Source organism: Prinia subflava, chromosome 4 (genome assembly GCF_021018805.1).
Source record: "Prinia subflava isolate CZ2003 ecotype Zambia chromosome 4, Cam_Psub_1.2, whole genome shotgun sequence".
Taxonomy (NCBI): Eukaryota; Metazoa; Chordata; class Aves; order Passeriformes; family Cisticolidae; genus Prinia; species Prinia subflava.
In genome coordinates this window covers 28,264,488-28,281,280 of record NC_086250.1, presented here as the reverse complement: position 1 = coordinate 28,281,280, position 16,793 = coordinate 28,264,488, and the positions used below count along the sequence as shown (strand labels likewise).

General features: G+C 39.5%; 1 protein-coding gene and 1 non-coding gene across 2 annotated transcripts; one reads left to right on the top strand and one right to left on the bottom strand.

Moving 5' to 3' along the window:
- Nucleotides 1–129: 129 nt before the first annotated feature.
- LTA4H (leukotriene A4 hydrolase) lies at nt 130–14,962 on the bottom strand. The gene is made up of 19 exons (XM_063396291.1): nt 14,706–14,962; nt 13,603–13,733; nt 11,382–11,502; nt 10,845–10,913; nt 10,053–10,157; nt 7,675–7,727; nt 6,969–7,041; nt 6,535–6,675; nt 6,293–6,316; nt 5,202–5,272; nt 4,977–5,088; nt 4,012–4,156; nt 3,831–3,934; nt 3,386–3,456; nt 3,099–3,153; nt 2,406–2,501; nt 1,806–1,888; nt 989–1,093; nt 130–676 (listed from the first exon to the last, which is right to left on the bottom strand). Exons 1-19 carry the CDS (start codon nt 14,850–14,852, stop codon nt 556–558), a joined length of 1,827 nt encoding a protein of 608 aa, XP_063252361.1. The 5' UTR covers nt 14,853–14,962; the 3' UTR covers nt 130–555.
- Nucleotides 14,963–15,129: 167 nt separating this feature from the next.
- On the top strand, nt 15,130–15,201 carry TRNAD-GUC (transfer RNA aspartic acid (anticodon GUC)). Its single transcript has one exon. It is a non-coding gene; the product is annotated as a tRNA-Asp (tRNA).
- Nucleotides 15,202–16,793: the final 1,592 nt, after the last annotated feature.

The window sequence follows — 16,793 nt, the reverse complement described above, 5'->3', positions numbered from 1 at the left end:
TTGGAAAACCATTTTGGTCTTCATTGTCCTCTTGGACTCATAACCAAAATTTCTCCCACAACAAAGAATAAATAAAACTATTAAATCAAAACTTTTTGTACAGATCAATACACAGACAAGACAGACAAGTAGGGAATGAAAAGATTTATTTTTTAGTCTTTAGGTACTTGAAGTTTCAACCACTGTGCTATGGAAGAGACTGCTGTGCACAAAGAGCCATACCATCGACCAATTAACTTTCCAAGCTCTTCAATTTTATCACTGACAAATGACCACATCTCAGAACAGTTTTTGTGTATTCTAAAAATTGCTTGTAATGAAAAAATTCTCTCAATTCCAGAGATGTAGCAATTTTGCTGCTTTAGTTGCAAATGCAAAATAGAAAGTACTGAACTTGATTTGGAAAATTAATTAATTTAGAAAATTGATTTTAAACTACATAAGTACCAAAGCAGCAGAGCATTTTATGGCATAATCAAGCACGCATATCAACGGTTTGGGCAATCAGTCTCTTCTTTCACCAGCACAAAAATCTCAAAGAAATCAGTACATTTGTCACTGGTCCTGCTTCAAGTCTTTGCCCACAAGCATTGAAGTGGTGGGGTGCATAGAGGCTCTATGCTCCAGAAACGTCTTGACAGCCAGATCTCGACTCTTGTCAAAACTGTAAAGGTCCCTGTAAAAGAAGGAGTGGGGGGAGGCACCTTGACAAAAATCCAGGAAAATAATACAACAGGGATCTTCCAAAGGTTTTACTTTTCCCTCAAAAGCCTTGCCTTAAGGTGCATCCTGGGACTAAGCTTTCTTCTATGCAAAAAAATGTCAGCAAGTGGAAAGCACCTCTGAAGATAAGCTTGTCCAATGTATACAGAGAATTCTGTATTATGCCCCTTCAACATGTACAGTAAATGCATTTCAAGTATTATACATTCCATTGTACTAGAAATGCCAATAGCATGAGCTCCTGCAATTTGGAGACTATTTTTACCTGAACAATGGTCGAGTAAACTTCATCCTGCCCTGGTCTGTTGCCATTTTTAAAGCCAGAGGAATAGCTTCTTCCCACTTGGACCTGATACAGAGGCGCAGCCATCTGAGGGCAGAACAAAAAACTTGCCCTTATAATTTCATTTGTGATAATGTGGTGGTTGGTTATCTAGGAATTCTGTTCCCATAAATTGAGCACTGCTGTGTCATCATGGGAATGAGATTCTAGCTGAGTTCAACATAAAATATGTCGTGTTTGAATAGCACATTACAAACAACAACATTTTTGTACAATTGGAAAAGATTGCAGCCAAGTTCCTCCAAAATGGAAGATTATTTTCTGCAGCTATATATTTTTTTATATTACAGTAGTGTCCAGTTGCATCACTCAGATCTGAATTATACAGCACTTGTCCCATTTGACCAATGGATAAAACAACCAACCAACCAAATGGAATGTCACCAGCTACTTGGATGTACTTACTTTGGTTCTTGTTACAAGAAGTAGAAGCCATATGTTTAAAATACTTTGTTATCAGGCCATCAGGTTCCTTTGCTAGCATGCCAGATTAAAATAAAGAACAGCTTATCCACTGTCCACTGAGTTCTTCTACTAGACTGCATTTGCCCACCTTATGAATAACAGGATACCACACTGGTAAGCATGATGCCTGCACGTGCATTTACAAACCACAACAACAAAAACCCCAAACCCAAGCCCTGCCCCAGTTCTGTAAAACAGGATGTCTCAGGTGAAGCAGGACACCTTGTTCTATGAAAACATTTAAGATTTTAAAAGTGCCCATACTAGAACAAACCTGAATCTTATTTCAGAGTTATTTATAGCATTGAAGTCATACACTTCCTGCATACGTTGGACATGTGACAATGGAAGAGGTGCCTGAAAAAGAGATTGCACAGTCAGAATAAGCCAGAGGAAGGCTTCAAGCCAGACATTTCAATAGTAAACAGAGTAATTCAAGAAGACTGTTGCAACACAGAAACTGAAGTCCTACCATGACAAATATTTTGTTTGTTCCTTTCATCTTTTCAGTGTACTGAAAGGGGCAAGGAATAAATATTACCTAATTCCCACATTCTGTATTATTGAAACATTCAAAATATAGTATTTTAGTTCAATTTTACTTATAGCTTATTTGCTATAACATTCAATACAGACCTATTCAAGCACCTCATAGTTTTGTTTATAGCTTTCAATCCAAAATACTTTGTTCATTAGCTGAAGAGTCAGATATAATAAGGGAGGCAAGGCTGAAGGTTTCAATAACTATGCATAGTAATAGCAGATTAATTTAGCAAAACTTAAAAGAAAAAGAGCAACTTAATTTTAAAGCACAGTAGAGCTTCTATATCTGCTTTTGTGAACCAGAGTCAAGTCATCCCAAGTGTGCCTTTACCTCCAGAAGCAACAGTGCCAGGAACTCAATTAACTGATGAGATGACATTTCCTTCAGATCTGCTGAGCTGAATGAGCCCAAATCACTTTCTTTTGCCTAAAAGAGAACAGTTACTTAATTTTTAATAGGTATTTCAAAATACAATCAGTTGTAATTTTCTGTTTTGACATCCACACTTACTGTTGACCCACTTAATTTAATTCTTAATTCTCTATTTGTTGTATGACTTTTATGCTTTAAACTAGGAGAAAATTATGTGGTATCAATTAATATACTTTATGTACCAATTTTTGATGGGAAATGCATACTAACTGCACTATACCATAGAGTAACTACTGCTAATACATTATAATCAGTAATGTAGAGATACCCTGGCATTTGTTTTTAAATCAAGCCATAATATCAAGGTTTGAAAAAGAGTATTTTCTGTTCAGTTACTACATATGTACATCAAGAAGTTGGTTCTGTGCCTTGTTAAAATATGGACTGCACTTCACAGACAGAAGTCACAGCTAATCCCCTGACTCTGTGATGAAGGTCTAGTCCAGGAAATGCAAAATCCCTGGCAGCCATTCTGTGACTATGAATACACACACTGAAGAAATGAGAGATTTCAGAAAAGAATGGCTCACTTTGTGTAATGAAAAGGAGCTTTTCAAGATAGAGACACTTCAGCACTCTTTAACTACTCACTTGGATCCATCTTTGGCTCAAGGCAACACAAGCATTTGATAGTGTCATATCATACCTGCCAAATATTGAAAACAAAGGTTCACATATTGAAATAACCATAGAACAAAAGACTGAAAACATTAACAGAGACTACTTTTACTGCTATATACACCTACATAGTACTAGGGCATTTTCCAATAAAACATTTATAAGACTTTCACCCTGTTTACAAACTGCTTCATGACTGTTAGGAAAATCACATGCAATCTGGAGAAGGAAAAGATGAACTACAGAAGAGTGCAGCTTACTTAGGCTTCACTGGTGGCATTCCTGGAGCATGAAACCATGAGCTCCAGTCAACTTTATCAAGAATATCTACCTACAAAACAAGACAAAGACTTATTAAATTTTAAATGTGGTTTTAGGAATTTTTTTTTGAGAAAATGAGATCTAGTTTCAATCTTTTTATTTGTTCAATCTATTTATTTGTTTTATTTTATAACATTCCTCCAATTATCCTGAAGAATCCTACACAGATTACTTCAAAACAAAGCATTACCCTCTACGAAAAGGAAAAAAATAAAAGGCATCATAATGAAAACCCATCTTCATAAGATGCCAGATTACATCATATTAAGTTCTTGAAATAAAGAAAAGAAATACAAAGAACTGGTCTTTAAATAAGTTCTGACCTAAGCCATAATTTCACATAATTAAAAGGTTTCAAACAATCAGTTTTCAATATTACCCAACCTTATCCTTGAAGTAGGAGTACAAGAACTTCTTCCAGTCCTCTGTTACGATGCTCTTATAAGCAAACTGCACAACATAAGCCTTCAAGAAGCCAATGAAGACATCTAACAAAAAAGAAAATATTTTACTCTTTGAAATTAAGGTGGAAAACAAAAACATGTAAAATCTGACTAATTCTTACCTGGTCCTCCAAGGAGCTGTTCAAGGTAAAAAAGCAAAGCAAAGCCTTTCTCATATGGCACAGATGAATAGGCAACATCAGGATCTACTTCATCCAGATTAATGACAAGGTTAGTTACAGGATTTTTATCTCCAAGAGTATTTATCTGTGTCAAAGACACAAGAACACATATTAATCTAAGAAAACTGCCACTCCTGCAGATCTGTACTAAATCTATTTATAAAGGTATAAACCATCCAAAACTGAAACAGCTTCATTTCAAAGCATTCTCCTTCTTTTTCCTGAAGTTCTGAATCTGCATAAACTTTAGATTATGAAAATTCAGAATCAACCATTCTGTGCTCCCGCTATCTCAAAGCAGTTAATCACTATCATGTCTGTCATAACCATGAGCACCTATTAGTCTGGCTGTATTTATCCCCTTACTAACAAACTATTTGAACTACATCATTAAGCCTTTGAATTTAAACCTCTCTTGACAGAAGAAGTGCCAGCAAAACTTCAGCTCTAGATATGAGCAGAACAGACTTCAGGCTGCACAGGGAACTAGTAAGATATCACAGACCAGAAATCTGAAAACTTAAGTTTGACTACGCTACCAAAACACAAAACTAAACAACCCTCTTAGACAGTAAGGAATCAGCTGCTTGCGTGAGGCACTGGAAATCTGATGGTTCTGGTTGCAGATAATTTTGATAAACTTTCTGCTGCTTACCAGGTAATAACAGCAATTTAGCCACACCCAGAACAAACAGAAGATGCTGTAAAGATGTTCATGCTTACATAAAAGCTTAAAACAATTCAAAAAGCTTTATCAAATCTGAGTATATTAAGCTACTACCTTGGGTAGCAATTAAACACCTTGGAATCAAAGTTGTTCATGCTCTAATAAGAAAGCATTAGGAAAGCTGACTAGACAAATTTTATGTGTGGGAAACACGTATGGTAACTTTAAAACTATTCACCGTATTCTGCAGCTCTCGCCAACCTCCTAGGGCCTGAAAGTGCCTGAACTGCTCACCAAAGAGCCGACCACCAATCCTGCGTTCCAGGTACACAGTGTGACCCTCATTCAGCCTGCAAAGACATGGATGAAGTCAGTACTGCTAGCATGGCAAAATGAGTTCAGTCAGCCTCTTTACAGATTAACTTCAAAATATGATTTGTATTGCATTGAACATCATACCCACCAAAAATGCTCCCATGTTTTGTTGGTTACCAAGTTTCCTGTCCAGCTATGAGAGATTTCATGTGCAATAACCTAAAACATAAACACAGATCCACCATTTAGACTGCTCTGGAAAAAAACCAACAAATCCCAGCAGAAAGAATAAAACGTTGATGGGATCTCATTTACCATGTTATGTTCACAAAGTCAGTTAGCATTGATGGGATCTCATTTACCATGTTATGTTCACAAAGTCAGTTAGCATTCACAGTTCTGCAGACCTATCCGTATAAAGTTTAAGCAGAGGACCAACACTACCCTAGCTGACAGAAACAATTTTCAATGTCCAGCCTTCAAGCCATAAAGCCATAGTCATCAACAAAAATAATTCCTCTGGCAGCTTGGTGTAGGTAACTCGTTTATAAAATCACATTTCAGAATACAGAATACCAAGTGGTAGACTAGTACTGCTTTCCCACCTAAGCAACTTCTGCAGTGTGAAAGCTAATGATCGTGATACAGTAAAAAGTATCCATGTCAAACATTTAACTATTCTTGGTTTAAGACAATCTGGGGTTTTTTAAGTTTAGCAGTACATCAGTCTTAAAAAGATACAGGTAACAAAATTGCATTCAGAGTATTCAACTTTACAGTACAAAAAAGTATTTATTCAAACTATACTCACTATTTCCACTTTGAAGGAATCTGGATATAATATGAGTTCTAGTGCACAGACACACAGAGGAAGAAGTTATCTCCTAACAGTTTTGACGAGGCCAATTCAGCTATGATTTTTAAACATAACTGTACACAGGTGTTGTGGTTTACCAGGATGGTAAAAGAGCTATGGAGCAGCTAACCTCAGTCAGCCTCCTATGTATACAGGCACCCATGTTATTTCCATCTGTCCATTATACAAAACAGACATGTCTCCAGTTTTACAGAGTTTACTTAAAACTAACACTCACTTTTGTAAGATTTCTTGAGTTACTGCCTTAACTTTTAGTTTACCGAATGATAAGAAAACAAGTTTTCATGTATTTATTATAAAGGAATTCAGATATAACCTCATGTTGTGTTTTACTGGAAGAGATGGACCTATTTTTGACTTACGTTTGATAGAGATTGGTCACCTGCCTAAAAAGAAAAGGCAAAAACAAGTTAGTTGTTAGGTTCAAGTCAACCTCAAAATAGATCATGTCATGCAGTTTCTTGAATGATCCCTAGCTCCAAAGGAGGCAGGAATAGTTACAGGTCTTTCTAGAAAGAGTAATCCAATTTGTGCATTAATATCCATCACCTGATTGATAAGCAAGCCCCAAGGAAAAGCTGACTTTTATCACTGCTATACTTACCAGTAGTGTTGGAGTTACAAAAGTAAGGCAAGGATTCTCCATACCACCATAAGGAAAAGAAGGTGGTAAGACTAACAAATCATACTGTCCCCACACATAAGGACCTGCCAAATCTTCTGCTGTTTTCAGCATAGCTTCAGCCTGAAACAAGAATTCACACTAGTTTCTATAATGATTTCTGACTACAAACACTGAATAAATAATAAGCTATTTATTCCATATTTCAGTCTCTTTCACCTTAGCAAGTCTCATATGTAAAACATGTATTTTCAATACTAAGTTTGCCCTGCAATAGAATAGCAGCATTTTGTGGGATGGGAAGTAGAGAAAGGAGAACTAAAGATGAACAAAACACTGAACTGTAGTCTGTTTCTTTTGCAATACTATGTGAAATAGTTATCTTACAACACTGTTTTTTGTTGTTAGTTACTCACCTCAGAAAATTCATAGGCTGATTTATCTACTAGTTCCTTTTCAGCCCACACCAGTGTCCTTGGGCCAATCTTTCTGTTGAAAGTAAAAATAAATGCCAATAAGATAGCACAAACCACAAGTAATTCCATGGGAAACTAATACAGACAGCATATATGTAACTCTGCTCTTAAGTAACCCATGTTGCAGAGGAAACTCATTAGAGAATCTTTGTCTGCTTTTCCCCTCCATTGCTGAAGCAAAGCCTTAGAAACAAGACAACATGCATGCATTGTTCAGAACAAAAAACCAGGAAAACCTCTTACAGATTTTTAAATGCTATCAAGCCCTAATATAAAAGCATTATTGTGGTCTAGATCAACACAAGCTTGTGCCAATGAGAAATGAAGCTAAAGCAATACTTTTCTGCCTTTTGTACCTGACAAGGCTTGACTGTTACCTAAGAAAGATCTATTTCTTCCCTGTGCTAAAATGTAACTACTGAGGGCTTTTCCAGGTCCAAACTCTTTATGCTGTTTCTCTAATTTACAAAATTAAAACAATTATTCAACAGCAAATCAAGATACATGGTGTTTGATACAAATAAACAAGTTAACTGAACCTCTAAGATCCTTTAAAACTAGAAATAAGACCAAGAAAGAAAATTTAAAAAAACTCTGAAGATTTATTATGGTTATTAATATTTATACATTGTACAGATTCACTCACCTACTTTCTAAAGCTCCAACCACTAAAGCAAACAAGTAGCAAGGTATGGGAACCTAGTGGAGAACACAAGAAAAATAAAGAAATCTTATTTGTAATGTCAGTTATCAGACTACTGACTCAGAGAAGAACAAAGGCATGTAGATAAAGATGCTTCCTCCACAGTTTCCTGCCTTAAAGGCAGGCACTGTTTTTTCAAAAATATTATTCTTTCTCCCCAAATGATATTCCTTTATCTACAGGATGTACTTGCTTCACAGATGTTTTGGGCAAAACCCATGACACTGTAAGTATCATCTCTGTTTGAAAAAAATCTGCATACAAATTTCCTGCTGCTTTGGTTTCTCTTCAAAAGAAAGTAATTTTTCCATATTCATTTCAGTTCCATTAAATTTTATGGAAGGAGAAGTTAAGAGATAAAGGGCAGTTTTATCACACAGAAAGATGCAGGAAGAGCTTTAATGAAGAAACAAGAATATTTATGGATATAAAAACATTAAAAACAAGATTCAAGAAAAATAAATATGTATATATTTGATTTCCATGTTTGGAATTAAAATAAACTCTAAATATTTATTCTTTTAATGCAAAACTCCTAACTGAAGTATCTTTATAGAGATAATACTCCTAAATGAAGTATCTTTATAGTCACTTTATAGAGAACTGCTTTCTCCAAGTGTTCTGGAAAGAAAAGGGGATAATACAGCCATCGCTGTTGTAGAAGTTACACTTTATCTGAGTAAACAATGTTAAATAAGAAAGACTTTAAATCATAATTAATTGGAGACAAAATTTCAGAAAATTTTATTCCACCATTATCCACAAACCATTTAAATATTGTTATTGAAATACCCATATCATCATGTGTGTTTTTATTTTATCTATTAACCCACAGAACACATTCTTGAAAAGACCAAACTCCACTTGACTTGTGTTGTAGATGAGGTATTAAAAGACTATCCAAACAGCCCAACATTTTGATGTCCAATTTGCTATTTTGACATTTTGAAATTCAAATGTCAATGCCTGTTGGGTTGTAAGCTCGTTTTTACAGAGGTTGCTCTCCACTACCTTTCTTTCCAGCCTGGCTATGCAGGAGCAGAAAAATTAGTTTTAGATAAGCTCACATACATATCCAAGAGCTTGATGCATTTGCCTCTTTCATCTAAAGAAACAGATACCTCTTCTAACAAATCAGTGTCATGGTCTTGTACATCAGATGATGTGTGTGTTGTTTTTCACATGTTTGTCCTTTTTCATTTATGTGCTTTGGGCTTAATGCATTATTTTTTAAAGAAAAACATGCCTTTTCTAAAGAACTAATGGTCTTCTATATCAGAAAGTGTATTATAACTTCAATTACACTAAGTGTTATTTCTAGTCCAGGTCCACCACGCTGATCAACAGTGTATTCCCAGATAACATTCAGCTCTGGATGACACACAAGATAAAAGTTTTCTGTAGTAGACTGAGAGTGGCAAATGTTTTGGCTCCACAGAGGGCAGAGCACTGCCTACTGATGAGCTCATACATAAGGGAGCTGTTTTTTCCCCTCTCTCAGGTTTCCTGCAGCAGGCAAATCAAACTCGGCAGCTGCTGCAGTTCAGAGTAGGCTCCCCTCTCCTCCAGTCACATAATCCCATCCCTCTCAGCAGTCATTCACTCCCAACAGCCCAGATCTCATGTTAATTTTATCTGCTTGTTCAGCAAAATGAACTGGGCTCACTAAAAGAGCCCATAAACACCAGAACTGTAACGCAAAAATCTCTAAGAACAAAAATGCCAGAAGAATAAATCAAGACTGCTGTTTTATGAGCAGTGGAGTCATTGGAGCAGCTGTACCACTTAATAAAACTTCCAAAGAATAGTAGTCTTTAATTGGCTGGAGAGACCTTCCATAGAAACTAAAGTTTTCACATTCCAAAAAATTTAAAAATCTGTTGTCAAAGTTTGCCTAACTTCAAGCTAAAAATTGGTTCTGATGCTGAGTTTCACTGCTTAGATCTTGGTGAGCTTAAAATTTGCGGGGTCTGTTTTCCGAAACTTGCTCCCATATTATTTGCAACTGCATTATTTTCCAAGAATCAGTGCAGACAGAAAGGGTTTTGACCCGATTAGTTCTGAGTACTGAAACATTTTCAAAACTCGAATTTGGCTTTTCTGGGAATGCCAAAAAAGACCAGTAAACACCACCAGCACTTACTGGTTGTCTCCTCAGAGCTGCAGTTCCACAATGCCTATTTCTAGGGCGGCAAAGGCCGGTGGTGAGTCACGTGATTCACCGGTGACACCAAAGCCATACCTGAGGCGACTGCGAGTCGCAGTCAGGTATGAGGTCGGGAATGAGAGCCGTGCAGCCGCGCCCAGCCCGCAGCACTTACGTTCTGGCTGAAGCGGTAAATCTTGCGAGCGCTGTCCTCGGGGTCGGGCGCCTCTCCGTCGCGATTCGCGCTCATCAGAGCCACCAGCTCCTTTGGGACGGATATCTGAAAAGGCACCCCACCACAAGCAATGGAGCTGCCGCTCGGCATGGCGCTCCACACTACAAGCTGATAACAAAGAGCAGCCCAGATTTGTTCTGTTGTTAGGTCAGCTCTGTCAAGCAGAACACAAGGCATATGGAAAATATTGTCTTGAAGACTGGCAATATTGAATTAATCAGAGCAGTACCTCCAACAGAAGTTAAAAGGCAGGCTCACTTTCTTCAGACAACTGAATTGTAATGTCACAGTGCATATCTTGGGTTTTGCTTCCTTAAAACTATTTACATCAGGACTGCAAATATCCCCTAACTATATACTGGAATATATTACTTAAGGCATACACGACAGCCATTTCAAGTATTTTTTACTTGACAGCACTTCTTGCTGTCTTACTGTCAGCTTTTCCTGATTTTACAGCATATTTCTTTCTTACTACTGCATTTTTATTTCCTTTTGGAAATAGATACATATCAATGATAAAAGAGTTGATATATACAAAAAGGAAATTATAAAGTTAGAGAACTGCCACAGGGAAGATCAGCAGTTCTTTCCGCTCACATTAAGCTAAAAGTCAACATTCTGTTTTTCTATTAGGCCACATGCTGACAGCTACCAAAACACCCTGACCAGTATCAATTCACCCATTGCAGCAACTGTCTTTAGTTAAGACACATGACTGGGTTCATCTACCTCTGCATAGTAGGTTAGTTTCACAGCAGGTGTGTCTTGGCATGGAAAAATGGCTCTGCAGTGGGTAGCCTAGAGAGGGAGAAAGGAAAAGAAAAAAGATAAAACAAAACAGTCTTTCTAATGCAGAGGACTAGAAATAAATCAACTAATACACTGTAGTGGAAGTCTATATAGCTGCTCCAGAGAATTTATTATCTACAAACCAATACTTCTATCACTTAGAGCTTACAGGCCTTTGTAAAAGGACTAATAGGGTAAGGCAGACCAACAGACACTTGTACTGGTTGTGAAGGACTGCATGCTCTTCAGCAAGAATACTGGAGAGGGTAAAGCAGTTCTGGAACTACCAAACTATGAACACATAATAAAATCTCAACCATGTCCTGACATTAGGTGTTTTTCTTTAGGACCTTTGACACACAGAGCTGGAAGTTACAGGCTACTGTTCTTCCCCTTTCTAGCCTTCCTCTCCAGTTCTTTAGAAACCAAGGGAAATTACAGTGGTATGGCAACAAGTCTGGAAAAAATGAACTCCACCTGGCACTGGCTGAAGAGAAATGGGTGTTTCTTTCCAGAAGTTTGCTCTGGAGTAAACCACTGGAGAGCTGAAGATTGGGGAGAGCTTTCAAAAGAGATTTCAACAATTGCTTCTTGTCCCCTGTATAATAAAGAACACAGACTGTTTTGACACAAATCCAGATCACACTGAAATTCCTCTGCAAAGATGTCTGCAAAGTAAGTCTGCAGCACTGTCTCAAAAGCATTAAAAATGAGAACAAGTATCATATTAAAAAAATTATTCCCTTTCAATTATGGTATTAAAAATGGCTAGTTTATTTCAAGTTTTACATCCCAAGGCACTTTTATTATTGTTTTTACTAATGAGATACTTTTCCTCTTATCTCTTCAAGGAGAGCACAGACCTTTCCTTTAAATTATTTGGGCCAGCTACATGTATATAGTTCTGTCACCGCTAAGTAACCTTGTACATGTAAATGTAAAAAGCCCTCTGCAATACACAAACAAAAAATGCAAAACTGTACATAAGAAGACACATGATTGAATAACATAGAAAAAGTATTCTGTAGATTAAAAATAGATTTTGTATCTGATATTAATGTTCTGCAAGTATTTTCCTTAAGAAGAACAAAACACCCTGAAAATTACCAGTAATTACAGAAAATTCCTGTTAACAGCAGGGGTTAACAAGAAAAATAAATAATGTTCAGATTTCATTCAAGGTGTCAGAACTAGTGTCAAGTATAAACTAGCAGTTATGTGTAAGACAGGTATCAGTTTGCTAACAAGAGAACACACATAAACCTGACACATTCATATACTCTTGTTTATTAAAAACATATCCTAACCATCACTGACACCAAAAGCACATGGAAATATTTGCTTCTGTTCTCAGAATGTTCCAGATTATACATGCAACTATGGGAATAAAAACCCAGCCATAAATCAGAACAAATTTCAGCTAATCAGAGGAGTTGGACACTAGATAAGTTGACCAGGTAGACACATCTGGTTTACAACCAGTATTCCAAAGTACGTATTAGACAAGCAAAGAGAACAGAACTGGTATTACCATGAGGCACATTGCTTTCTGAGCAATCAAACTTTCAGTTGTAACTCCCACCCTTTCCTATCGCTGTTTTATTGATAGTTACATGGGGGACTATGTCTCACACAAGATTATGAATTCTTACAGTCACAACTCATATCTCCCTCTTTTTTTTTTTTTTTTTTCTTACCAGGAAGTTTAGCACTTAAGAAGAAAAAAAGGCAGCTGAAAGTCAAACAAAAGAAACAGGCCTATATTTCTGAAGTGGCCTCTTTGCTCAAGTATTTAATTTGCCCAATTTCATAACAGACCAGAAGTGTTTCTCCAGAAGAGACAGCTATTTTATAACATCCCTTTCTCTTCCTCATTATTTATGTTTCATTGCACTGATTCAGAGCACCACATTAAAAAAAACAAAACAAAACAAAACAAGCTTGGAAACCAGACTAAACTGAAAGAGTTTTCAGGTAGCAACAAGAAGCAACTTAATATTCAATTGTATTCAAACAAGGGAACTTCCTTATGCAATCACAGCTTTCAGTCCATGGAGGACTGAAATACCACTGAGTTACAACATACAAAGCAAATTGCCAAAAACCATATTGTATTTTGGCAACAGCTTTTTAATTCATGCACCTTAAGAGGTAGACCATGGTTAGTTCACTCGCCATCATGCTGCCAAAACTCGAGTTCCAGTTTTCAGGGACTTGGACTTAGCATAGTCAACAAGATAAAACTTTATTTGAAAACATGCTTCTGTCTAATAGTGGTAACCTGAAGTTCTACAGAAATGTAGAATCAGCCCTTGTATTAAAGAAGACCCAACATAGGCTGTAGCTCCATGTGCTCTACACTGTAACAATTCTGAACCAAGCAGTGAAAGCAGAAACAATATTACTGATGAGAAGCATTGGAAAAATTGTGACACATTACACATAATTCTGCTACTCAGTTTAGTAAGTAATTTTGTACGTGATACAAGGTCTGGGGACAGGTACAAATACTCCCAAAGTTTTGACTAATGAAAGCCAAATATGACATTAATGTACAAGATCATACCAAACTAATGCAATACCCTAATTCTAATTTGTAAGTCCCTTTGCAAGCTTTACTCAACAATCCTACAGGCAGACGAGCAGCTTATACAGTACATTTTGAAAACCACCTACAGGAACAGGCAAAAGTGTGTACCTTCTTAGTTCATTTGGAAATGTGATTTCTAGGGGGGTGCCCTTGAAACTGTGCTTTTCTCCAAAAGCAAATCGTGCATCCTGTCCATTTACAGTCACTTTAAAGACCTGTACGTCTCTTGTATCCAGGACCTGTGATAAAGAACACATTGCATACCAGTTAAACAGTATAACAATAAATGCAGCACTATGAAATCTTAAACACAAGTCTCTCTGGAGGAAAAGGTATTTTCTTTGTAAAACCAGAAAAGCTGACTAACTGTGTTGACCACCAGGAAACAGCATTTTAGAAGAGCAGCACTGAACTGGGAAAGCTGGAGGTGAAAGAGGAAGAAAACCAACTTCTAACCATAGAAGTGAGTTTATTAAGAAAAACTACAAAGGCAACAACTCCACAGTACTGCTGTGAAGCGAGGAGAACTGTATAAAAACTCGTGCTACGGCTTCCATCCTGGAACACACCACTGCAAATCCAGACCTTCATGCAATGGAAGATGAATTAAATAGTGCCTTTACTCATTTTTAGCACAAACGAGGCATTACTCACTTTACTAACAGGACTGGGCTTTTTTCCAAAAAATATAAGCGCCAACCACAAAAAAATTTTATGGAGTCAATATGAGAAAAGCCCACAACCCCCAAACTTCAGATATAATGTGAAGCTTAAGAGGTTCATACGCTTATTTGCAGAGATAACAGAGAAAGAAGACATAACGAAACACACAGGTGAAAAAGCCCTAAATCTAGATTTCCAGTGATTTATTCCCATCTTTTCGGCAGCACGCTCTTCGCCTCCTACAGGGAAGAGACTCGGTCCTGCCCTTCCCTTGCGCACCGCGCCGGCTCTGGGCGGCTGAGCGGGAGCGGGGGGCTGCGAGGCGCTGTCAGGCTCCAGCCGAGCAGCAGGCAGGGGCGGCGGGTCCGGGAAGGCCAAGCGGCAGGGAAGGACGGACGGAAGGACGGGGACGGCGGCCGAGGGAAGGATGTGGGAGAGAGAAGCGGCCCCGGCGCGGGCTGCGGGCTCGGCCCTCACGGTCCGCGGGGTCTCCTCGGGCCCCCGGGCCCCCCGCCCCCCGCCCCCCGCCCCCCGCCCCCCGCCGTTACCAGGCAGCGCAGCGCCTCGCGCTCCGCGCGCGCCGTGAGCGCGGCCGTGCCCCGCAGCACCCGCGCGCCGAAGTCCGCGCGGCAGCGCAGGTGGAGGTGCCGCGTGAGGCAGCACGCGGGAGACGCGAACGAGCTCGGATCCGCCATCGCTTCGCGCGCCGTCTGCCCGCCCTGCCCGGCCGTGCCACCGCCGGCAGCACGGAGCCTGCTGCGGAGAGGGCAGGGGAGGCCCCTGGGAGGTGTAGTGCCGCCCCCCGCACGGAGAGGGCGGGGGAACTGCGGGCGAACTACAAAATCCATAGTGCATTGCGAGAGAGGCGGAGCGGGTGAGCCGAGAAGCGTGGTTGGCCCAAACGAACGCTCACCGGGTTGCGAGCTGCGAAACACAATATCAGCCCTTCTGCATAGCCAGTAACTGTACATTTCCTCGTTAGTATAGTGGTAAGTATCCCCGCCTGTCACGCGGGAGACCGGGGTTCGATTCCCCGACGGGGAGGTACAATCATTTTCTATTTTCCTTGCTGCCTTTACCCCAGAGGCAAAATCAATTCTTTTGGGAAATCAAAGCTGTTCCAGACAGCCGTAGGAAAGGCATTGCGACTGTGAAACAGAAAGAACAGAGCAAAACCCATCCGGGTCTGGCTGCCTACCTCCTCCAGAGCTGGGGTTGCTGCAGGGGCTCACAAGATCAGCTGCAGAACTGAGAGCAGGCACAGGGAAAGTATTTTCATACTTCAATGGCTCAAACAGCTGACAAAAGGGGTTAAACCTTTCAAAAACATTCACCCTTTTTCTTAAACCGAGACGGAAAAATCCTAACCTGGCCTCACCTGAGTCTGAAACAATGGGAAGGGGGACAGGTGAAATAGGCACAGAAGAGGGAAGGTGGAAGGCCAGAGGCTTCCTGGTTGCAGGAACGCAGCCTGACATTTTTGTCCTCAAAGTGAGAATTTCAGCGATCGGAAAGCCCCGAGGCTTCACTGGGTCCTGGTCAGAGCCCATATGTGCGCTAGCTCAGGGTAGCTTGCAGAACAACTGTGAGACTTCGGCATCCCTGCTTACCTTTATTTAATATCACTGAAGATGCTTTTTTAGGAACACCCTCTTTCTTAATCCTTTTGCCACAAATTTGTTTATTTACTTATAGTTCAGCACAAAGATACTAAAAGAGATCTCCTCCCCTCTGTGGGAGGTCAGCAGATGCTAAGCAGTAAATATGATCACCCAAATTTCTCTTTTTCCAAGTCAGGAAATAGCTTCATGGCCAATTGCACATAAAAAGAGTAAGGAATTAGGACCCAAGGCAAAAGGCCAAGACACCCAGCTGTGAGGGGTGCAGGATGCATGTGCCTGGTGTTCAGAGCAGGAGGCTGGTGAGCCCTGCTCTCGCCCTGGCTTTGTGCACTCAGTTTCAGTAAAAGTGATCTGATGGCCTGAACCACACACTAAAAGCAAATAGTTCTGTACCATGAGCAACCTGCATCAGCCACCTAACCACCATCAAGCACTCAAGTGAGAATATACACGAGACATTTTCTTTGTGTAATAAGAGCTAAGAGGCTACTTGGCAGAAAAGTTTGGCAACAAAGGGCAATTACACAGCATTGCTGGAAACCATGGATGTGTAATGGCAGAATCTAACCCTTGTAACCCTCAGAAATTGGTTTCTGAAGCAGCACACCTTCAGCCCAAGTGTGCACGGCCATGGGAGCAGCACACCAGGAGCTGTGGGAGCTGAGGGCACAGAGGAATGCTATGCTTGATGTACTGTGCAAGACCAAGAGACAGTTTCCATGTGCTCATCAGCTGATGGCAAAGCCCATGGACCTTTCAAGAGCATCCCACCGCCCCAGCTGTTCCATCTAGATGTGAATCTGAGATGGCAATATGAGAAGCACATGAAGAAAATGGGATGTGAGCACCATCCACAGTGACACCCTGGAGCTTTATATAAACTCCTAGACTACAGCCACATGGCCAGACAAACTAGTTCAGGACAGGGAAGGAGTTTCAGTAGATCTGTATTGTAGAAGAGAGAAAAAATAACCATAACATTTTTTCTTTCGTGATTTCTGAATTTCCTGCCAT